This window comes from Cyphellophora attinorum (assembly GCF_001299255.1).
Source record: "Cyphellophora attinorum strain CBS 131958 chromosome Unknown Contig6, whole genome shotgun sequence".
In the NCBI taxonomy this organism is placed as follows: Eukaryota; Fungi; Ascomycota; class Eurotiomycetes; order Chaetothyriales; family Cyphellophoraceae; genus Cyphellophora; species Cyphellophora attinorum.
In genome coordinates this window covers 762,960-785,283 of record NW_017253234.1, presented here as the reverse complement: position 1 = coordinate 785,283, position 22,324 = coordinate 762,960, and the positions used below count along the sequence as shown (strand labels likewise).

The 22,324-nt window shown below is 53.5% G+C and overlaps 10 protein-coding genes across 10 annotated transcripts; 7 read left to right on the top strand and 3 right to left on the bottom strand.

Annotated features, from left to right (window-relative positions):
- Positions 1–376: 376 nt before the first annotated feature.
- On the top strand, positions 377–740 carry AB675_2021 (uncharacterized protein; the record flags this gene model as incomplete). The annotated part of the gene is made up of 3 exons (XM_018141959.1): positions 377–501; positions 550–645; positions 698–740. The coding sequence occupies 3 exons, from the start codon at positions 377–379 to the stop codon at positions 738–740; spliced, it is 264 nt and encodes an 87-aa protein (XP_018002845.1).
- Positions 741–965: 225 nt separating this feature from the next.
- On the bottom strand, positions 966–1,901 carry AB675_2020 (uncharacterized protein; the record flags this gene model as incomplete). The annotated part of the gene is made up of 1 exon (XM_018141958.1): positions 966–1,901. The coding sequence occupies one exon, from the start codon at positions 1,899–1,901 to the stop codon at positions 966–968; it is 936 nt and encodes a 311-aa protein (XP_018002680.1).
- Positions 1,902–2,582: 681 nt separating this feature from the next.
- AB675_2019 (uncharacterized protein) lies at positions 2,583–3,159 on the top strand (the record flags this gene model as incomplete). The annotated part of the gene is made up of 3 exons (XM_018141956.1): positions 2,583–2,844; positions 2,904–2,988; positions 3,036–3,159. The coding sequence occupies 3 exons, from the start codon at positions 2,583–2,585 to the stop codon at positions 3,157–3,159; spliced, it is 471 nt and encodes a 156-aa protein (XP_018002865.1).
- A 615-nt stretch (positions 3,160–3,774) lies between these two features.
- On the bottom strand, positions 3,775–4,365 carry AB675_2018 (uncharacterized protein; the record flags this gene model as incomplete). Its single annotated transcript, XM_018141955.1, has 3 exons — positions 3,775–4,011; positions 4,062–4,219; positions 4,335–4,365. The coding sequence occupies 3 exons, from the start codon at positions 4,363–4,365 to the stop codon at positions 3,775–3,777; spliced, it is 426 nt and encodes a 141-aa protein (XP_018002788.1).
- A 563-nt stretch (positions 4,366–4,928) lies between these two features.
- On the bottom strand, positions 4,929–5,526 carry AB675_2017 (Dynein light chain, cytoplasmic; the record flags this gene model as incomplete). The annotated part of the gene is made up of 7 exons (XM_018141954.1): positions 4,929–4,993; positions 5,047–5,116; positions 5,166–5,192; positions 5,240–5,274; positions 5,327–5,360; positions 5,407–5,429; positions 5,481–5,526. The coding sequence occupies 7 exons, from the start codon at positions 5,524–5,526 to the stop codon at positions 4,929–4,931; spliced, it is 300 nt and encodes a 99-aa protein (XP_018002771.1).
- Positions 5,527–5,817: 291 nt separating this feature from the next.
- On the top strand, positions 5,818–8,304 carry AB675_2016 (Multiple RNA-binding domain-containing protein 1; the record flags this gene model as incomplete). Its single annotated transcript, XM_018141953.1, has 2 exons — positions 5,818–6,648; positions 6,829–8,304. The coding sequence occupies 2 exons, from the start codon at positions 5,818–5,820 to the stop codon at positions 8,302–8,304; spliced, it is 2,307 nt and encodes a 768-aa protein (XP_018002869.1).
- Positions 8,305–9,121: 817 nt separating this feature from the next.
- On the top strand, positions 9,122–12,450 carry AB675_2015 (Regulatory protein abaA; the record flags this gene model as incomplete). The annotated part of the gene is made up of 4 exons (XM_018141952.1): positions 9,122–9,551; positions 9,598–9,774; positions 9,828–10,353; positions 10,404–12,450. 4 exons carry the CDS (start codon positions 9,122–9,124, stop codon positions 12,448–12,450), a joined length of 3,180 nt encoding a protein of 1,059 aa, XP_018003052.1.
- Positions 12,451–13,324: 874 nt separating this feature from the next.
- AB675_2014 (Transmembrane 9 superfamily member 7) lies at positions 13,325–15,568 on the top strand (the record flags this gene model as incomplete). Its single annotated transcript, XM_018141951.1, has 3 exons — positions 13,325–13,418; positions 13,472–14,826; positions 14,873–15,568. 3 exons carry the CDS (start codon positions 13,325–13,327, stop codon positions 15,566–15,568), a joined length of 2,145 nt encoding a protein of 714 aa, XP_018002611.1.
- A 2,006-nt stretch (positions 15,569–17,574) lies between these two features.
- On the top strand, positions 17,575–20,326 carry AB675_2013 (uncharacterized protein; the record flags this gene model as incomplete). The annotated part of the gene is made up of 3 exons (XM_018141950.1): positions 17,575–18,622; positions 18,677–19,431; positions 19,880–20,326. 3 exons carry the CDS (start codon positions 17,575–17,577, stop codon positions 20,324–20,326), a joined length of 2,250 nt encoding a protein of 749 aa, XP_018002793.1.
- A 620-nt stretch (positions 20,327–20,946) lies between these two features.
- Positions 20,947–21,995, top strand: AB675_2012 (putative aminoacrylate hydrolase RutD; the record flags this gene model as incomplete). Its single annotated transcript, XM_018141949.1, has 3 exons — positions 20,947–21,284; positions 21,387–21,523; positions 21,625–21,995. 3 exons carry the CDS (start codon positions 20,947–20,949, stop codon positions 21,993–21,995), a joined length of 846 nt encoding a protein of 281 aa, XP_018003063.1.
- Between the last annotated feature and the right edge of the window lie 329 nt (positions 21,996–22,324).

The following is a 22,324-nucleotide window of genomic DNA, read 5'->3' as shown; positions in this document are numbered from 1 at the left end:
CCATCGACCAAAGATGCCCAGTACGTGCCCGAACAGCTTGGCTAGTCACGCTTTCCATCAACCATCATTGCTGGATAGCTCCTTCCGCCCTAACATACCGATCAGTGACTGCCGTTCAAGCAATGAGAGCGACGTCGCGCCTTCCTCGTTCACTCGTTTGTCAATGCATCTGCGCCTCGCCGGTGCCTTTGCCTCACCTCAAATACATCATTCCATTCTCACATCCGCTCACTTGATCGACTCTTTATTGCAACTGTACACCGATAGCACTCACGCATATCTTCCTCAAACGTATTTCGTTACTGTTAGAATCGATTCACCCGTCTTTTGTCCAACGAAGGGATACCGCAGAGACAAACCACACGTCAATCTCGACATGTCTGACGCCAACCGCAAGTCCTTGCACTCTCGCATGTTCGATAAGGTGACTCCGAGCATGATGAAGTCCAGGAAGGAGGTGGCCAAGGAGAACGCCACTGGCAAGGCCGATGATGCCACTCGGTAGGTTGATCGAAGACGTGGATTATCACCCAACAATAACACGCACAGTGATGCACAACCAGACTCTACCAAAGGAGCGGTCCAGGAGGCAGTGGACAAAGTGGATCGAGCCGGAGATGCGATCGTTCACGGTGACAAGCCTCAGTAGGTCTCGCACCCAACGAGGATGCCTCCAAGCTGCTAACATTCGTTCTAGTACCAAGCAGCACAAGTCTATCTTCGGTCGGAAGAAGTGCTGAGCGGCTCGTGAGCCGGAAAAGGCCGTACAGAATCAATATTGTGAACAGATGCTGGCACCAGAAAATTGTACAAGAGCAGCGTCGATGCAAAGAAGCAAGAGAGAAAGAGAGAAAGACTGCCACCGAATGAACGGCCATTGAGAGGGTCCTCAACTCGTGCATCCTTATCCACCGTCACGCCACCTACAGCTTCCAAACCCTAGATATCTTTGCAGGTCGAAGTCATTAGCTTCCCGTCATCTCGGACAGCATTTCTTCTCGTCGTCGCTTGAGAGTTTCGAGCTCGGACTGGGCTCGTCTCACCTCCGCGCGGCTTGCTTCCACGTCCGGAGGTAGTCCATGGTATTCGCTGAGTTCCTTCTCCAGACTTTTAACAGCTTTCTGCATCTCCTGCAGCTCCTTCTGACGCTTTCGAAGGTACTGCAGGCCCGGCCCACGCTGTGGCTCTTTTGACATAGTATCGAGACGCTGATCATACTCCGCCAACTTCAGAGCCAGATGCTTTGTTTGTGATGTAAATTGCGCTATCTGTCGCCTTCTCAATGCAGCATCTGTGTCCACCTCTGCTCCATCATCTGCCTCCCTGACTTCCGCGGGGCTGATTCGGTAGTCAATGTCCGCTTTCCTCAAGGAAAGATCTCGTACTAAATGCTCCAGCTGGAATGTCTCTGCGCTGAGCCTCAAGATAGCGTTGTCGAGCACCTTTTCGAGGTCCTCCAGGTCTGTCGCCCACTCAGGGCCCCTCAACGGCTGTCCTAAGAGCACCCATACTTTCGACAGCGAATCCAATGCTGATGCGCTTTGATCACTTAGATGACTTTCCACTGCCTGCAGCATCTGGACGCCGGCATCACTTTCCAAGGCAGCGCGGTAATTCTCGTAGGCCTGTACTTGGCTTGACTGCCTCTCATGCAGTCCCTTGCGTGCGCTGTTTGCCGCAAGATTCGCATGCATCAGGGTCTGCAGATACGCGAGCGTTTCGGCATTCCGCTCGAATTGCGGGACCGGTGTCGGATTCATAGTCTCGCGCAGCCATGACATCACTTGAGACCATGCGTGTGTCGTTGTGGCGTGCGCTCGAGCTTTGGACGGGGAGAGATCGAGCTCTGTGAGCTGGCCAGCAGCGAGACCGGACGCCTGGGGTGATGCTTCGCCCGCCATGGTCGGCCGATGACCAAGTCGTTTCTAAGCTTCAGGCAGGCTCGTGCAGGACAGGGAGCGGAGACTTGGCATGTGCGAGAAGGTGAGCAAAACGAAATCTGCCCGCGTGATTCGGACGACTAGGAAAGTGACACCTACCGTACGTGGGATTTGATGTGAAGAAGGCAAACGTCCAGAGCACAGGCCGAATGTCTGTCAACTTAAGCCCATACAATGCGATTGTGGGCAACACCTTCACAGAATGTCACTCTAATGGTTGTCGACGCATACGAAGGCAAGCTGGCACATCAGAGAGGGATCTGGCAATCGCAGCGGCTCGAGAAGTCCAGCGCGTCAAGCCCATTACTAGATGGCACAATCCATTAGGGTAACCTGAAAACGTCCAGATCCTAGTCTGAAATGCTGAGTTGAGCACTAGTGTAGAGAATAGATAGAATACAAGCGACTGTAGTATTGTAGTGTAGATGTTCTGGGGGTACCTAGTTGCAGTGTAGTTGAGTGCCAAGGTTTTCCGGCGAGTGGATCCTAGTTTTTCCGAGTCCGCAGCTTCATGCTTTTCGGCGCCCCTACCACACGATCACAGCGACGACAACTCTCTCTTGTCGCAAGTGTAACTGTCTCAAAGCGACTTGTTGAAGCTCCTAGGCCGTCTTTACAAGCTTCACGGCCCGTGTCCGAGTCATGTCCGGCACACTAGCGACGAGAACCGCCCTTCGGCACACCCGACACTTCCTCAGACGGCAGCACAGACAAGCTTCGACAACCGCTGAGACCGCCGCAAAGGCCAAAGACACCGCCTCGTCGACCGTATCGAAAGCTTCCGAAGGTCTGACAAGAGTGACGAGCTCCGCCGGACCAGCTATCTCAAATGCTGCATCAAGCGCACGGAACGCTCTCAGCAGAGTAGGAGGCCGAACGGGGAGGCTCATCTCTTTCGTTGAATGTAAGCTTCTAAGCAGATGGGTCATGTCCTTCCGAGGGGCGCAAACTGACAAGCAACAGCATTAATACCGCCCACGATCTACTACGGTCGCGTTGGATTGGAGTTGGCGAAGCTCACCTTCCAGGGCCAGAAAATGTCTCCTCCGTAAGCTTTCTCTCCAGCGACGAGCTGACTGCTCTGACGCACTACAGATCTATCGCACAATTCCAACAGTACTTCCAGCCCGTCGTCAACAACCTCCGAAGCCCGAAACAGCTCATGTCAAGCATCGGCTCCTTTGACCCAACCGCGTATCTCACTCCGTTCGGAACATGAACAGACAGCAACTGGCAACTGTCGGCGTTATTGGAGCAGAGATTCTGGGCTTTTTCACAGTCGGTCAAATGCTTGGGCGCATGAAGCTCGTGGGGTACCACGGCAAGCCTGCTCATGCGCACTAGAGAACTGAGACAAGGAGGGAGCGAGTGTACTTTTAGACAGAGCGTTCCGCAGAACGAGGCAACAGCATTCCAGTGCTTGAGTTGCGGTTTCCGGACGACGCCATCGCTGCTGTTGAGGTGAAAGCGGCACCTTGGCAGGTGGCCGCGTGCTGGGGTGGGTGGTCGATGCACATACAAAACATTCAGATCTAGGATCGGACGGAAAGCGACAGCTTTTGTCGGATCACTCCGTTGTGATGTCTCAGCATCCGCTGGAAGCATTCTTTCTGGTGTTGGTGTTAGCTTCAGCGTCTGTGGAGTCCGTAAAAGTCTGAAGAGCGAGAAAGTTGACCTTCCTTCACACCAGAAGTGTTCTGCTATCTGCGAACTCGAAATTACAGTGAAATGGCACTCTCATGAATTTACCCATTAGCCCACCGTCGAAGCCGCTAGTCGATCACCCTTTTGTAAGCCAAAGCAGCCCCCAAGCCTCACCCATGTAACCGCTATCTCATTTATACACAGGCTGCCCGCCCTGGCCCGGCGGCGGCCCTTGCCCATAGCCCTGCTGCTGCTGCGGCGGGCCCTGACTCCAACCCTGCGGCGGACCCATCTGGTGATGTTGCGGTGGTGGTCCTCCAGCTCCGCCTTGTTGTATATCGTTCCGCTGTCGCATGTCCTGGCGGAAGCGGCAGATCGAGCAGGCGACCTTATGAAATGCTATGTCAGCAGGTGTTTTCTCTTTCGTCTTGTATATGCATCTGTGTGAAGTCGGGAGACCGTAGGGTGTGTACATACGTCTTTATGCTTTCCTCCCAGCGGAATCACGGGGATCCAGCAGAATGTGAACCACTCCCAGCTGCTGATAGGATGTGCGCTCCAGTTACCACAGTTGTGGCATTGCGCGGTGACGTTTTCGTAGCCTTTGAGTTGGGATGTGAAGTCTGCGAGGGATGCTATGGTTAGTTGGCTTTTTCTGGAAGCTGGCTCACGCTCAGGATGACCTGGGAGATCGTCTTCGAGTGACAATGGCGGACAACGGCAGTAAGTGTGATGATTGCGCGTACGAACCATTGGTCCCGACAACGAAGCAGAATGCCATTGCGGCAGGCGCGTGCAATCACGAATGGGTGTGCTCGATCTTCAATGCGTGACAGAGGCAGGATGTTTCTGAGTCGGTAGCGAGTGGGATCTTGCGACGACGGGCTTTCAAAGGCTTCGTTGTGCGAAGGCGCTGGTCTACAGGACGTTGGAATAGGTCTGAGGTGCACGTAATGGATGAGCCGTGGCGCAGTTCTCGGGTCTCTTCATTTGTCGATTGACGTACGTAGGCGGCTTAGGCGGCTTGGCCCAGAGCCTCCGGGCGTCCGCAGGGCTGGGCAGATTCAATCACGTGATAACATCCGTTGGTTCAAATGTTTGAATGTTTGGACGCCCTGGCAGACATGCATCACCTTCTCCTGGAAGCCCAACTCCAAATCATGTCAGGTCGTGTCACCTGGATGGCATTGTCGAGAACTCTTGGCAGGTCGCAATGGTCTTTCAACAGCACCACGACAATTCGACTTCTGCTCAATATGCTCCCAGCCCGGTCATCCATCCTCGTTCCGGTATCTGCTCGTCGCGTGGTCATGAAACCATTTCATTTTGTCGTCGGCATCGCTTCTATTGAGTCTTGAACAGCAGGATTGCGACATGGCCGAGGTAGAAGTAGATGAAGTGCTTGGTTTCTGAAGATGGTCAGCCTGATGACACTGCTTCTTCCCTCAAGCCAGGGACGTACCGTGGGTGACAAAGCTTCCGAAGTTGCGGCCGACGATACAGTGCCATGTGGCTCCTTTGCGCTGATCGAACTAAAAAGCAGGGTGAGCATGAGCCTGCCTTGGATGGGTCAACACATACTTCTCGTTTGATGTGTTGGGCGATATCCTGTATGACAGTCAGCCGTGCCTATGGCCTCCGATCTGCTCCCTCACCTTCTCAATTGTATGCTTCTCCATTGCTTCTTGTGCTGGCGTGCGTTAATTTCAGTCCACCGCCAGGAGTACCAATCTTGTTCATACCAACTTCGATCGCTTCCTGCTGCATATCATCGCTCTTCGAGATGTCAGTGTCGTACTGTGTATGCGGAGACCTCCCGTACCATATCGACCGACTTTATCTGCGCTGAGCCTGACGTTAGCTAGTCATCACAAACACGTTCCTGGAAGGACCTACGCTCCAACTTCTCCTTCTTGTCGGGCATCTCTTCCTTGGAAGCCATCTTTGTGGTTATAGCTACGGTCGCGGTCAGTACACAGAATATGTCGCTATGTCACTACAGCCCAGAGCATACAGGGGCAGGTATAGCTTACGGGCTTATGTTTGTGGTTAGCAGATGCGCAATGCGGATTGTAAAGATGCCTGCCCAAATATCTGCCCGCAATGCGGGCCAGGAACCACATCTCCACTCTTATGCGTTAGGCCTTGGCGTCGATCTCGAAAAGTTCCGTTTCAAGTCAAAGTTTCAATCACTGTTTCGATGATTCACTCCTTGCAACCACTCTTCACCATAATGGGAGATGCATCGCCAGACGAGACGGCCACAAGTACGCGCATTTTCGTGTCTGGCCTGCCTCCCAAATTGACGAGCGATGACCTACGCAAGCATTTTAGCCACAAAAGCGATGCTACAGATGCACATGTTTTCCCAGATCGCCGCATTGGCTTTGTTGGCTTTCGCGACCACGAAACAGCCAGAGATGCCGTCAGATACTTCAATAAGTCATTCATACGAATGTCAAAAATCGCTGTGTCAGTAGCGCGGCCCATCGAAGTCAAGAGAGATGCCAACGGTCAGGGTGCTCCAGTCTCCATGCGGCGGGACAAGATCCCAAGACATGCCGATGCCAATGTCGCAAAGAAGCGGAAAAGAGATGCTCGCGATGACGGGGAATCAGAGCGTGGTGCGCAAGATGCTGGACACGTGAGCAATTCCGAACAACCGCAACAGCTCGACGAGAATGTACTGCCTGCAGCTGGGAACGAGGAACCGTTTGAAGGCTTCGCTTCTGACGAGGAAACTACGGAGCTCGATCGCACGCAAGCAACTGTAGCGACGTCCGACATGGACTGGATACGTGGCAAAACAAGCCGCACGCTCGATCTGCGAGAACTAGACAGTGAGCCTGTGGTGTCCAGGTCTTCACGGGACATCCAGCCGTTGTCACCCCCAGCTACAGACCAGGAGGACGCTGGCGCTGAGATCGACTCAGCAGCGCCGCAAACGAACGCAGACAGCCCAGTCGCCGTACCCAATGGTCGCTTGTTTGTGCGCAATTTGTCCTTCGATGTTTCTGATGTCGACCTTGAGTCGCTGTTCGGGTCGCACGGCCAGGTCACAGAGGTACGTTCGCTCCTCTTCTCTCGCGCCAACCTGTGATGATTTCCAGATAGGGACATCTTATGCTTCGGCAAATGATTCGACCCTGGAGCTAGTTTTTTAGTAGATGCTTTGCACCTCTGAGCTTTCTTCTCACCACGTTCTCAATGGATAGTGCCCTGTTCATGGCTAACGGCAACGCAGGTACATATCGTTAAGGATAATCGGACGTCGAGAAGCAAAGGCTTGGGCTTCGTGCAATTTGTCGATCCCGAGGATGCAGCGAAAGCGCTACACGAACTTGACGGTCAGTCTTTTCAGGGCAGATTACTGCACCTGCTCCCAGCTTCCGATCGAAAGGACCAGAAGTTATCCGACTTCGAGATCTCAAAGCTGCCTTTGAAGCAACAGAAAGCGCTCAAGCGGAAGTCTGGGGCTACAACTCAGACCTTCAGCTGGAACTCATTATACATGAATCCTGATGCCGTGCTATCGTCTACTGCGCAGCGGTTAGGTGTGTCAAAGGCGGACTTGCTTGACCCTTCGTCTACGGACGCAGCTGTGAAGCAGGCACATGCGGAGACTGCCATCATTCAGGAGACAAAAGAATACCTGCGCAAGCAGCAGATCAATGTCGCCGCTTTCTCGGAGCGTCTCAGAGACGACAAGTCTTTGCTCCTGAAGAACTTTCCCTACGGAACCACGTCCGAAGAGTTGTCAGCAATGTTGGCCAAATTTGGTTCACTGGAGAAGTTGGTACTGCCGCCGTCAGGCACAATGGCCATCGCTCTGTTCCTGGAGCCTCATGCAGCAAAAGCAGCTCTCAAAAGTTTGGCATACACCAACCTCAAAGGTTCAGTCTTGTACCTGGAAAAGGGGCCCAAAGGTTTATTTGACGTTACTAGGGATGAATCTACGGCACCTGAGGCGAGGAATGCTGTTCCTGCAGAAGAGCCCTCGGAGTGGGAGACTAAGGCACAAACGTCAACAATCTTCATCCGCAACCTCAATTTTGCCACTACGACAGCTCGTTTGGGCGAAGTGTTCAAACCGCTATCCGGGTTCTTGTCAGCAAGAGTAAAGACTAGAACGGATAAAGCTCGACCCGGAGAGACCCTCAGCATGGGATTCGGCTTCGCAGAGTTTCGCACCAGAGCCCAGGCCGAGGCAGCTATTGCCACAATGAATGGCCATCGTCTAGATGGTCATGAGCTTCTCGTCCAGCTGTCCAACAAGGTCCCAGACGCTGCAAAGGAGCGCCGCAAGGAGGATAGCTTGAAGAAAGCTGATTCGGCGAAGACCAAGATCATCATCAAGAATCTTCCGTTTGAAGCCTCGAAGAAGGATCTGCGGGCCCTCTTCGGTGCCTATGGCCAACTACACTCCATCAGAATGCCAAGGAAATTTGACAATTCTGTCCGTGGGTTTGCTTTTGCCAACTTCGCATCAGCGAAAGAGGCCACCTCTGCCATGGAGGCATTGTCCAGCACTCACTTGCTAGGTCGCAAACTTGTACTTGATTTCGCTGAAGGAGAAACAGACGATCCTGAAGAAACTATAAAAGCGATGGAGAAAAAGGCCGGTCGGCACGAGCATCTTGCGAATGTCACCAAAATGTTGTCAGGATCGGCCCGCAGAAAGTTTGCAGTGGAGGACAGTGCACGAGACGATGATGCTTAGCCTGCTCTTGCCCTTGGGGCCGATTGCAATTACCGGCTTTTCATCCCTTGCGTTGCTGCAAGTCATCTCATCTGAGTACGAGGGAGGCATGGCCCAAGACAACGGAAAGTCAATGACACTGGCTGGAGCAATTCACCGCGGTCCGACTCTCTCTATTGTTACTGAAAGGGAGAATAGCATTTGAGCCTCATTGCTCGGGGTCTGTGTTGGTGCACAGCATTCTTCAGAGGAAATTGAGGCATGACGGGAGCCATTGTCGTTGAGACGAAAAGATTGTTCCTCTGGTGACGGTAGGAACGAGGCAAGTCTACACACATTCTATTCATTGTCAGTGGTTGAATTGCTTTGCTCGAGATAGTCGCCCGTATACGAGCCCACCTCCGCCCGTACGCTTCACTTCCGAGAAGGCCCCCTTGCAGAGCGCCATCCCCGCTCAACGCCTTGTGGTCCGTGCGGTAAGGACAAGAAATCAGTCAGTGTCTTGTACACCAGAGATTATCTGGTGGAGAGAAACCTCTCCCGATACAGCAAAGACATCACCGGGACCAATCATGATGTCGTCTTCCGAACGGGCCACGGTAGGTGAACAGAGTTGATCGAAGGAGCAACTACTTGAGAACATCAGTAAATTTGCATTGCACGAGCAGTCGACTCCTTGATCGCATGATAATCGTACTTGAAAGAGTTTCCTTCCATACTCATACTCAACAAGAAGTTCTTTTGTTCCTTTGTTCTTCTCATTCCCCAGCCTGGTGTTGTTGGGCCTGCTCTGCATTCCCATTCCACCAAAAGAGAGGGGAAGTGTGGTGCACCAGCAATGGAGCACTGGCATACCAGCACGTCTGGACCATACCAGCGAGAGCCTACTGACCTGTCACTGGCCTCAAGGGTCTTGACCTCATCGTCAGGTAACATTCAAGCATACAATCCGGATTCTAAGGATGGTATCGAGAACCAAGATCCGCTGGGCCTGCCTCGTGCAGAGCCATGGATCAAGTCGGAGGTCCAGTATCCAATACCAAAGGTCAAGCTAGGCTCGAACGATGCTCACGCCGACAATCTTCAGCATCTGCACAACCGCCGACAAGGCTATAGAGACAAGTTCCTGCGAAGACGAAGAGTCGATGCAGAGAGACCGTACCTACAGCATCCGAAGTACCTTCAATACCGAGCTCGCCAACGGTGTGACACTGGTCCCGACGGTCAACTTGTGTGGGACGATCAAATCGAGGAAGCCTTTCAGAATGGTAGGCTGTGCTGCTAGCTGGCATTGGTAGTCACTAACAATCCCAGCGCTCGTCAACATCCCTCCGATGGGTCGAAGGAAAAAGTCGCAACGTGGTCGACCTCATGGACGAAACGAATTGATCTCAGAATGGATCTACCAAGAAACAGGTGCCTACAGGACCAGGAAACAGGTGTCAAGTCATATTCAAGTCCTCAATACGTTACTAAAAGACATCCCAGAATGTGAGAGTTTCTCGCTGCATTTTGCCTTGTTTCAGCCTCACTGACCGGACCAGGGGCTGCACTCGTCACTGCAACGGACGACCGAGGTGGCGGAGGTTCCGAATTCTACAGCAACTCCATCAAAGATATGGTCAGAAACCAATCGATGTCCAGTCGCATGGGATACTACAAGGGACCTGGCCGGCCGATGGGCCCGGGCTCTTACTCGATGCCGGGAAGTGGGCCATACGTGGACAGGCATTCATGCTCGCGTCTGAGCTTCAAGATGTGGGTTAGCTTGCCGGACCAGATCAGCCAGGCGCTGCATCAGTATACGAGGCTCCAGAGCAACAGCTCAATATCAGCGCCGATTCCCTTGGAAGATGTGAAGAACTGGAGAGTATCGTTCCCCAATCTGCGCTCCATCACAGAGTCCTGGACAATGGCGGAGTCGTGCGACATTCTTCTGCTCGATGCCAGCTTTCAGCTGATGAACGACTTTCCCCCGAAATTCTCGAAACTCGGCATCAGCCTGGAACTCGACTTTATGCATCCCTCTGGCCACAACAAAGAAGCCTTGCAGATGATAGTCCAGTGGAAGTGCGTGACGCACATTTTCCAGCACGGTCGTTTGATCAAGGAGACACAAGACGCTTCCCAGGCAACGAACTACCGCCCGGCAAGGTCCGACCCTTCTTTGAGTCAAAATGGTGGGCATCAACATTCACAAACCTCACAGAGAAACGTAAGAGGGCAGAAGATTCAGAAAACGATGGCGCAGTTGAGCTTGCGAACGAAGCGTCGCGCAACTTTTTCAAGAACTTGACAGTTATGCAAGAGATTTGGGCTGAGCAGCGAGGTAATGGTAGGAGGCGCATGGGCATCTTGCTCTGGAGGTTTTCGCAAGCTTCGCCGCCATATGTTGGCACTACTACCTGGCAAAGGCTGATTCCCGCGTCGGAGATGGCTTTGAGGCCCGATCAGGTTGCGGGCGATATGGGTCTCCATGGCCTCGGCATGGACACAATAATGGACGGCGCCCAGAATCCCGATCATATGTTTTCGCAGCCACAGGGCTTCTTGCCTGTTTCGGACCCTCAAGCATACGATATGTTTGATACCAATATGGATGAACTGTGTGGGGACAGCTTCATGTACAGCCAGGATCAACTGACGGACTTTGGCAATCTTCAGGGTGAAGGGGCATCCTTTGCGTTCGACGCCGACCCGGGCGCCATGCCTGGCGACTTGGGCATGACCTACGCTCTTCCGAGTCAGGAAGCTCAGCAAATGCCAGAACAGGCAGCTCCACCTACCAACAATCTCTTCGAGATGCCGCAGCTTAAGCGTCAGGATTCCGAGCGGCAACTTGACATGAACAACGTCCCTTCGCAAGGGTCGTTCTCTGATGGTAGCGACAAGATGCCTGCGCAGCCTTTGGCCAAATTTGACTTGAACACCCACAAAGTGCTCCAGGCTCAATTGGCGGGCGATCAGCAGTATTACCAGCCCTCGCCACATCCTAGCCATCAATCTCCACACCCAGCTCCTATGATCGCTCCTCAGGCTATGCACCCTCACCAGCCTCATCCACCACCCACACCGATCAGTGAGCATGACGAGACTATGCGTGCTCTTCTCGCAGCCTCAGCCATGTCCGACCTTGGCAACACGCCTTCCCATCCAACTCCTCGACACGCGCCTACGCCAACACCGTCCTCTGCGACATCGTCTCGGGCTCCTGGTCCTCCTCAGCACTTGCCTTCCTACGGTCACGCTCGAACTCATCCTCCTCAGCCTCAGCCACTCTACATTCCTACCACTCAACCACCGTTTTCATCACATCCGCATACCCATCCTCAACCGCATCCGCATCACGGCATGCATCATCCACACACCCATGCCATATCGCCACATCCGCAATCAGCGCCGCTGCCCTTCTCAGCCTCAAGTTCTCACTCGCTACCACCACTATACTCTCATCACCACCAGCCGCACGTTCAGTCTCAGCATCCCCATCCCCATCATCAGCAACACCATCATCAACCACAGCCCCATCAAATTTTACAACACCCACAACCACAACGACCCATCCTGACGGCGCACCACAGCTTCACTGCTCCGACCGCGACCGACGCACCTTACCACCAGCCTCCAGCTCAACATCCATCGCACCCATCACATCACCCGTCCCACCATCAACAGCACCCTATCTCCATGCCACACCACGCGCACGCTCACCGACGCGTCCCCTCAAAGAACGGCTTCGCTGCAGCCTTGGCCAATTTGGACGCCTACGCTGCCGACAATGGGGACGGCGACTTCACGCTTCCCACGGGCGCCTTCGACGGTGGTGCAGGTGCGGCTGCGCTCGCGGCGGAGCTGGCGAGACCGCAGAGCCAGCCGGTCGTGGGGAGCAGCGAGATCGGCACTTACGATCAGGGTGGGCCTGGGCCGGGGCAGAGTCAGGGAGACGAGTGGATTGTTGTGCCTCGCGCTCAAGGCCAGGATGGTGAAGTGGCAGTGCAGAAGGGCAGCTTGCAGCAAGAGGATGGTGTACAGGATCGAGAGCGGAGAGCTTCGCTGCAGCATCAGCAGCATGCACCGCGTGGAACCCCGCAGATGGGGTCAATGGACGGAACAAGGCAGGTGGAGAGGGTTGTTGGTAGCGGGTATGCAGAAGTTGGCAGTTCGTGACGTTGACAAAATAAGCAGGAGAGGCGAGAGGTGGCAATGAGGCGGCAGTAACGAAGATTACGACGACAATGAATGACCGCAGGAGTTGATGAAAGCCGATATGAGACCAGCATTGAGACCAGTGGGATGGCAGTGACCAGGGCGAGGTCGATGGGACGGAGGCATCATGTTTTGTTGGATCTTACGACGTTGTTTGCACCTTTGTTCTTCGAACACACATCACTTCATGACATTGATGGATTGGCAGGCGTCACCAAGCGGTCTCGGGCCTTGTAAGGAGCATCCCAAGGCCATCTGAGGGTAAGAACCCTGACGCCGCCGATGGAAAGAGCATTATGCACGGCGCTTCTATTCTCCTGTACAAACATTTAGCTTATGGTCCGAATTGGAACTGTGCCTCTTTGCCCATGTGTCTACCTACGCGTACGCTCACAGTCCTTGATAGGAGGAGACCATTGCATACAGTACGACCTGGGTCGCATTGCTCGTGAAAGTTTACGCTCAGGGGTCTCGCAGCCTCGGCCAATCCCATTCTGCTGGTGGAGTTGGGGCTAAGCTCAGGGTGTGCGCAAGCGGCGGGAACTCGCGTTCGTGGTAAGCACACCTCTACGGATTCTCCCCCAACATCTTATCAGCAGCGCTTCACCACATTATTGCGTGCCGCACTTTAATGTCCATTGTGCATCCTTTCGATTCTCGTCCTCATGCATAGTTCCGCTTGCATCTGCTATTCCATGTGCGCGAGATAGGCAACACATTTGCCGCCGAGCTTGCGGCCTGCCTCGCGGTTCTTCACTTCTCTGGTTTCCTTTTCCGTGATCTTCGTCAGGGTGATTCCATTGCCCGCTGCAATCGCTTCGCATTACCACCCAGTATGGGCCGTACTACTGGCAGAGGAGCTAGCAGCTCCTCGATCAGCTCCTTGATCTTGATACTGGCCTCCATCGCACACGCATTTTATATCCCAGGTACGGATCGGTGCGGTGACACCGCAAACGTTGCGGCTAACCGTGTCGCACAGGCTACTCGATAAAAAGCTATAAGGACGACGAGAACATACCACTGCTCGTGAACAAGCTGTTCTCGGACAACAGCGAGCTACAGTATGCCTACTATGACCTCCCGTTTGTCTGTCCGCCCTCAGGCCACACTCATAATGGCTCGAAGTACGCCAGCGGCCATTCCGTCGCCCTCAATCTGGGCGAAGTCCTTCGGGGTGACAGAATAAAGAATTCCGACATCGAGGTGAACATGCTGCAGGATGTTGAGTGTCAATACCTGTGTGACCGCGTCGTCGATCGCTGGCAGATTCGATGGGCGCGGGACTTGATTGATGACGGATATGTTGCCGAGTGGATTCTGGACAATCTGCCTGGAGCGACGTCCTTCGTCACCGTCGACCGCTCCAAGAAATACTACAGTGCTGGCTTCAAACTAGGCTACAAAGACTTCGACCCAGCCACAGGGCAGCCACAGTACTTTATGAACAATCATTATACGATTGTAGTAAGGTGGAGAAAGGCTCCAGGAAAAGCCGGAGATCGCGGCGGCAAGGTCGTCGTAGCTTTCGAAGTGTATCCGAAGAGCTTGAATGCAGGCCAGCGGAATGAGACGGGATGTCCGCTGGACGTGGAGGCCGACCACAAGCCGATGCAGCTTTACATACCGCCCGTTGCGACCCCCGATTTGCGCAAACAGTACCCAGACTCTTCCTACATTCCGGCGAGTGGAATCGATATGAACGACGGGGCCACAATGTCGATACCTTACACTTATTCCGTCTACTTCCGGGAGTCGGAGGACATCGAATGGGACCATCGCTGGGACCTGTATTTTAGCGATCAGGCCGAAACCACTTTTACACACTGGCTGGCTATTGTCAACTCCATTATCATCTCAGGCATCCTCGGCACAGTCTGCATCGTAATCTGGGGGCGTACCATGCAAGGTGATGTGAAGGGCCGAGGTGATGGCGTGCTCGAAGAGGCCCGATTGAAAGCGAAGAAAAGGCCAGAGAAGAGGAAGTCCTCCGGTCTTTTGGAGAAGCTCGGAGAGACCACGGCGGAGGACGAGCTATCTGAAGACGAAGTGATGGAAGATCTCACTGGTTGGAAATTGCTTCACGCCGATGTTTTCAGGGCGCCTAGGTATGGCGGTCTCCTAGCTCCCTTAGCCGGCTCTGGCATACAGATTGTATTTGTGGTTGCCGGACTGCTGCTACTGAGTACATTCGGTGTTCTTAATCCGAGTTGGCGAGGAGGCTTCGTCAGCGTGGGTGTATTCTTGTATGTCGCTGCTGGACTGGGATCAGGATATCTCTCTGCAAGAGTATACAAGACCTTCGGTGGTCAAAGCCCGCAAAAGAACACAGTCATGGTATGGCCTCTTTCACCACGTCTGCCCCAACACTAATGCCCTACAGACAGCTTTGCTTTTCCCAGGCCTGTCATTTGCGTTCATTTTTGTCCTCAATATGTTCACCTGGGCACAAGCTTCATCGACTGCTTTACCTTTCTCGACTCTGTTGGGGCTGGTCTGTCTGTGGCTCCTGATACAGGTGCCTCTGGTCCATATCGGAGCCAACTACGGATACCACAGGTCGCCAGTCTGGGAGCATCCGACCAGAACGTCCAGCATACCTCGTCAAGTTCCTCCGCAGCAATGGTACACCCGCAATCCTTTCACTTTACCTCTGCTGGCGGGCCTGGTGCCTTTCGCCGTGCTCTTCATCGAGCTTCTCTTCGTCTTCAAATCACTCTACTTGGATAAGTCATCATACTATTACGTGTTTGGCTTCCTCAGCATAATATCTGGTCTGTTGGCCATCACCGTGGCAGAGACAGTGCTTATAAGCACTTACATTCTTCTGTCTTCCGAGAATCATCACTGGTGGTGGCAATCGTTTCTCGTCGGTGGCGCGTCGGGGTGGTGGATCTTCGTCTATTCGTCGTGGTACTACATGACGAAGTTGCATATCGAAGGATTTGTTAGCAGTTTACTGTTCTTTAGCTATTCGGCGTTGGCATGTACGGTGTATACTTTGGCGACGGGAAGCATTGGGTTCCTTACAGCTTACGCCTTTGTGCGCAGGATATACGGCGGCGTCAAAGTCGACTAGAGTCGCGTCAGCATCGGCTGCACATGGTACTAATAGGACGCAGGTTCTGGTCTCCTAAAGATACTCTGGACCTGGACGTAGTTCCGTCAAGGATCACGTCTTTACGATAGACCACGAGACAAAAGAACTTGTTTGACTACTTCGTCTTCTTGAATCTAGTTCACCTAATCGCAAGGAACGCAGTTTAGGAGCCCGCGGGCGCCCATGCTTCGCCGTGCGAATGTTCCGACATCGGCTACGCAGCAATCGCTCTGGTTTCCCCTGTCAGCAAGACATACTCCGTTCGCGTACCTGCAGATGATCACAAGGCGTCGAGGTTCACATTTGTCTTCGGGAAAGAGGAGCCATCATCGACAGGCTTTTAGACTCATATATTCACGTCGGGCTAAAAGCTGAACGTTCAGATGACCAAAGTCTATTTGTACATGGGAGTTTTCCTAACTTGTTGCGGGCACACGTGCTTCAGAGTGATCCATCCATGAGAAGCGATGTCCTCGGATCCGAAGATTCCAAATCACGATGGTGGTCCTTGAGCAGCCTGTCATCAAGTACGGTCAAATGTTCGTCTTATCATCCCGGCGAGGTACAAGATACGTATTGCCGTAGCAGCACTTTACCGGCAACGAGGTTCACTTGTCGTGGATCGTGCACGAGTATGTTCCACGTGGGAGCAGGCTTGCTCCATCAAGAGGGCTTCAAATTGCATGTGGAGATCTGGATGTGGATCTGTGAATTTACGGCCCAAGAACTTCAGGCGACATCCGCATGCTCTCTTCACACCTAGTCTATCTGTACGTCTACGGCATGTAGTCAAGATTGACATAGAATTTCTTGGACAAAGCAGCGTAATTGTTAACAAAGGTGACAATCGCGCGGTCAGAAGAGTCCTCGATCAGTAGTCGAGCCTGGTCAACGATTAGGCGAATTCTACGCTTTGTTCGTGAAAACCAAGGCAAAGTTGCCTAGAGATCCGAGCTCCCGGCATCAATGATGTCGCAAGGACCATGCTGAGGTCTATCGCTGTTCGTCGGTCGAAGTTCTCTTGGTGTCCAGATTACTGAAAACAGGTTGGGCGGTGCGTGCTGCACCGCGAAGGTTCAAAACTGAGGACTCGGTTCAGATAAAAGCACACCGGCGAAACAGCTCCTGGCACAATGTAGCATGGGCGTACATGCTGCTTTCAAATCTTGCTCGTTGTTTCAAGCCACCTAAGCATTTCATCATGCGATCTTGGTAGAGGTAGCTACTTAACGGCGGAAGTGGATACTCGCGCCAGGGAGAGAGGCGAAGATCTGCGCCCTTCTTTCACACCGAACGACACCCCGCGCCGATACTCAGACTGCAGACTACTGACACGGAGTCACGGACAGTACGCAGATCTCCTTCCGCGCCGCACTTTCCTGTCCCAAATCGGTGACTCATTGACTAGAGGCAGCTGCTTACCAAACCTAGAAGCCTGTCATGGGCATGTGGGATCACGCAACGCACGCCTTTCGTGATCTCTACCCATGGAGCACCGCGTATTACCCCATTCAGGCGGTAAAGCTTGCCGATTGGCGTATTGATCATGATTTCGCGGGCATCTCGAAAGGTCCGGAAAAGTAAAGAGTAATAAAGAATGGCAAATCCCCATACATGTGAACCTGTGCTCTCATCATCCTGCTACTGACAGCATACCGATCGTCCGCTTCTACCACACTTGGAGATAGTTGTTCGGTTGCGAACAATCTCAAACGATCACGCGCCTCACCAAAGTGGCTGTCGTCAACTTGCATAGGCCCTCGCCAACCAGCATTGACGGCGTCAAGGCTCGAACCCGTCTTTCCGATATCGTCTGGACTATCATTGGAGCCCAAGATCTGCAATCCCGCCATTGTAGGCTTGGGACCCCCTCCTCTTAGGTCTCGCGCGAAACTCGTTGGCTTCCAAACCAATCAGAATCACGAGACCCCTCCCCAGATTCGCCTTTATCTATAAGTCAAGTCTTGAACTTGCAGTTTCTCGCCATGTCCGACATCGCCACCACATCTAATGGAGGGATGCCTTCGATACTCAGACCAAGCGCGCCAGCGTATTCACGGGCTCGCTCACTACCAACAAATATCTTGCCAGACAGCAGAAGGAAATCTATCGCTGTAGCTCTTTCAAGGAAGAAGCCCGAAGCCGAAATAGTTCTCGAGGGCCAAGAATCTGCGTTTGTCCATGTCTACTCGACTCATGATGAAATTAAAGGCAGAGTCAACCTCAAATTCGAGAAGGACACAACCCTGGATGAGCTGATCATCACATTCGAGGGCATGAGCCAGACTTATGTCGAGAAGATCGCCTCCACAGCTCCCACGTCTGGCAGAACGACTGGGAGGCATGTGTTCTTGAAGCTACTCCAGCCTGTCGACAGTGACGACTTGCCAGAAAACAATCTACTCAAAGCTGGACAGACGTACAGTGTGGACTTCCTGTTCCGCGTACCACCATCGCTGCTGCCATGTGTATGTTCCCACAAGGTGGACAATGACGGGCTCCGCAAGGATCACCTCGAACTGCCGCCCTCGATGGGCGATACCTCCATCTGTGGCGATGGTCATCAACTCATGGACGACATTGCACCGGCAATGAGTCGAGTGAGCTATGGAGTCAGAGTTCGAGCTACGACTCGACTGCCTTCGGGTAAGATCATCGATGCCGCCGAAAGGATAGAAAAGGTCCTGATCGTCCCGGGAAAGGAGGAGGCGCCGCCTGTGCACATCGACGATCACTCTTTCTACATCATGCGGAGAGAGCGAGCAGTCAAGAAGGGTCTTTTCAAGATCGGAAAGATCGGCCACATCACAGCCGAGACGACTCAGCCAAAGCCTTTGAGACTTCACCATCCACATAAACGTTCAGCAGAGCCAGTTACTACCACGGCTACGATAAATCTGCGCTTCGACCCGCAACACGACGAAGATCAGCCACCGACCCTAGGCAACATCGGCAGCAAGATCCGTGTTTACACGTTCTTCGGCGCCGCGCCTTACAAGATTCAACCAGAGGTACATCGGTGCGATAACTGGAGTAAGTCCCAAAATATTACTGATACCTTCAACAGGATTACTGACCATGGTCTAGGCAATCTCCATGGGGTGTATTCGGAATCCGTCGACCTCCTCTCTCGCAACCTTTCTACTGTCTCCTGGACTCGTCACGAGGCTGGCTCGGACATTAGTCGCACAACGTCTTGTGCCTCAGATCTCGCACGGCGACCATCGACCTTCTCTAATACAAGCAGCACTTCTGTGCCAGAAGCTTCTGCCGCAGCTAATCCAAATCTTCCCTTCTATACTGCCAGCGTTCTGGTTCCGATCTCGCTACCGACGCCTACAAAACCGTCAGAAGGCTCTGGCTCGACGACAACCAACTTCAAAACACCAAAGATCTTTCTCCCAACATTCCATAGCTGCATTATCTCGCGGTCTTATATCCTCGACCTTGCGCTCTCCTGGCACTCACCTGGCACTTCTGTGTCAATGCCGTCCATCACGCTCAAGACGCCAATCCAGATCACGGCTGAGGGCGGCACTCCGCCGCCGACCGCGACATCTCGCCTTGCGATGGGCTTTGGCGTCTCCGAGGCCGACGAGGCTGTCCTCCTGGCAGAGATTGAGCAACAGTTCAATCTTAATCTGGAGATGGGTCTTGAGAGTCCCAACTACGAGGAAGTCGCGCCATTGCTGCACGCTTATCGCAGGAGCACAGTACCTGATCTGTTTGCTGGACCGGGTGGCGCGGAGGAGGAGTCTGCCAGTCCGCCAGACTATGCGCCTAATGCTACGCCTAGGCCAGGTGGAAGGGGTGTGGTTGTGGGTGGCGCAAGAACCATGCGGGTGAGTGCCTGGGCGTGATTTCCTTACTCTTAAGCTCTACGTGCTTGCCCGAATGCCAGAACCTTTTCCCTTCTTCATTCCTGAGGATGCGCGATGGGCGGCGAGTGCAAAGACCAGAGGGAGGCAGGCGCTTAAGCACATTTGTACGATGATGCGGACTTTACGGCAGGAGCAACAACGGCGTATTAGCACTTCCCTTGGGTAGCGTTGGCGTTCCTTTTGGCGTTATATATCCCACATAATTGGCGGTGTGGTTGTGGCATTCCAGGATGCATGTCGCTCCATCTCATTTTCCGAGAACCATTGCATGACCAACCTTCTCATTCGTTTTCTCTTTTCGACAAGCAGTCAAATAACCTACCGCTCTTCTACGGTCTGTGATGACGAGTCACCAGACGACATCAACGATCACATGTCTCGATCAAAGGGATACTGACGCCCTCTCGAGGACCCGACAACCGCCGCTGGCGTTTACGCCCGCCGCCCTCGTCAATCCACCAGTAACGAAACGATGCAGACCCTTCAGCTCGTGGCCTCGCCGAGCCAGGCTCGCCGTCGAGAGCGGGAGGAATCGCCACTACGGGATGGGGAATCGCTCCAAGCGAACATGCCATCACAAGCCGAACATTCATCTCGAGTACACGCCGGCCACCGTCTAGACGATGCCGATGTCTCAGGAGGCTCACCAGGCGAACCACAAATACACCGAACGTGCGCTGTCTCCTGTCCAGACTACGCTCAATCAACCGCTCGAGCCGTGATGACGACGCCACGAGTCGTTACACGCTTCACGGCCGATCCGACGGTCATGAGTTTTAGATCGTTGAGATACCAGGCATTTGCGCCAGGAGGCATGGGTGTGGGAGGATTGTTGTTGATGGGCTTGGCTGGCTAGAACGGTGGACTGTGGTCAGGTCGCATGTTCAGTGCCACCCTGCGAAGGTTGGGTGGTCACATTTGAATAACAAGGGAAGACAAGCGTCTGGAGACCTTCGTTCGTTCCAGTATTGATGAAATAATTAGCAATGATACCCCATGTTGTAAGATATAAGCAAATGCTGCGCAGGCGGGTGGTCAGTGGGTACGACGAGTATCACAGTGCTTTATAGTGCAGCAAGAAATGACGATCGACTCCAGGATTTCTGCAAATATATTCCTTCGTGCCCATTGCCGTGTACACATCCGATGGGCCTCTTCTCCACATTATGACAACCAGACTCCCTTCCATAATCACCACATCTGTGTAGAGGCGATCGTATGCTGCTTGCCACGCCGACTGAAACCTGTCGCTATACATTTCGCTCTCTGACCAGCAGAACGTCCAAGAGCCTCACAGCTGCCCGGCTACAGCACGACTCCCTCCATCAGCGGCAACTCCCATCTTCACCTACCAACTCACCTCTATACCATCATCTTCGTCTTTCTGCAGCACCCTCACACATCCGGGCTCTCACATTCCAGCGAAAATCACCCAAGCAGCCGCCCCGCTGGTACTCAACAACACCATCACCCGAAATGCCGTACACCACCATCTCTACCACAGGCCACCGGATCCACTACACAGACTACCCGCCCACCAGCTCCGACACGTCATCCTCAAAGCAAACACTAGTATTCGTTCACGGCCTGGGCTCAACGCAGAACTACTGGCTGCCCATTATCCCCGGCCTGACCAAACGTGGATTCCGGTGTCTGGTGTCGGACAACTGGTTGGCGGGGCGGAGTGTGCCGGGTGATGAAAAGGGGTGGGAGAAGGCGGTGAAGGAGGGGACCAGTGTTGAGACGATTGGAAAGGACTTGTTGGGGTTGATGGATGTAGTCGGGGTGGACAGGGGGATTATTATCGGATACAGGTGAGTCGCTACTGTTCTCACAGAGAGGACAGAGACATGGGCACTGCGTGGATGCATATGTGGAGATCATGTGGTACATACTGACTCGTTGGACTCGAACAGCATGGGCGGAATGCTCCCGACCTATCTCGCGGCTACAGCACCCAGTCGCGCAGTAGCCGGCATCTGCGTCGGCCCCGTGCATCCCCAAGAGGCTGTAGCAGAGGTCTTCAGGCAGAGAGTGCCTGTGGTGCAAAAAGGTGAGCTTCCACATCTTCCTTCACCACGACCAGCAAATGTCCGAGCACTGCGTACCCTATTATCCTACGCTCCTCCCGATGACTGACACGCTCAAAACCAGACGGCATCGAAGCAATGGCAAACACCATCCCAACCCGCGCCGTCGGCTCTGCCACAACGCCCCTCCAAGTCGCCTTCATCCGCGAGATGGTCCTCGGCCAGGACCCCCGAGGCTACATCGCAAATTGCGGCGCCATCGAGCACGCTACACCGCCTGAGTATGCCAAAGTCGAGTGCCCGATCTTGATAATTGCAGGAGACGAGGATAAGAGTGCGCCAATCGAGGGCTGCAAGACGATCGCGGCGGGCCTGACGAGCGTGGAGGAGTCGAAGAAGAAGATCGAGGTACTGAAGGGTGTTGGGCATTGGCATTGTGTGGAAAAGGGAGAGGAGGTTGAGAAGCTGATCGGGGAATTTTGCAATGGACTGTAGGTCCGACATCGAGGTGAAAGTGCGGGAAATATCCTGCAGGACGAGGACATGCTCAGTGTATAGCTATAGACTGAGTACGGTTGTGTTTTGATTGTATCAATCACAATCGCTGGGCCCGCGCGCTTCTCAACCTTTGCCTGTTCCTCGAACGTTTCTGACAACGGGTGTTTCGCTGCACAAATCCAAGGCACAATACCCTCCTCCCTCTTTTTAAGCGCTGGCTTCGAAAGAGCAGAGAACAGTTGTGTGGCCAGTTCACCCACTTTCTCCCTATACACAATATGAAGATGACCCCAAGTCATCAAGAATGCATCGCTTGCTCAGTTTTG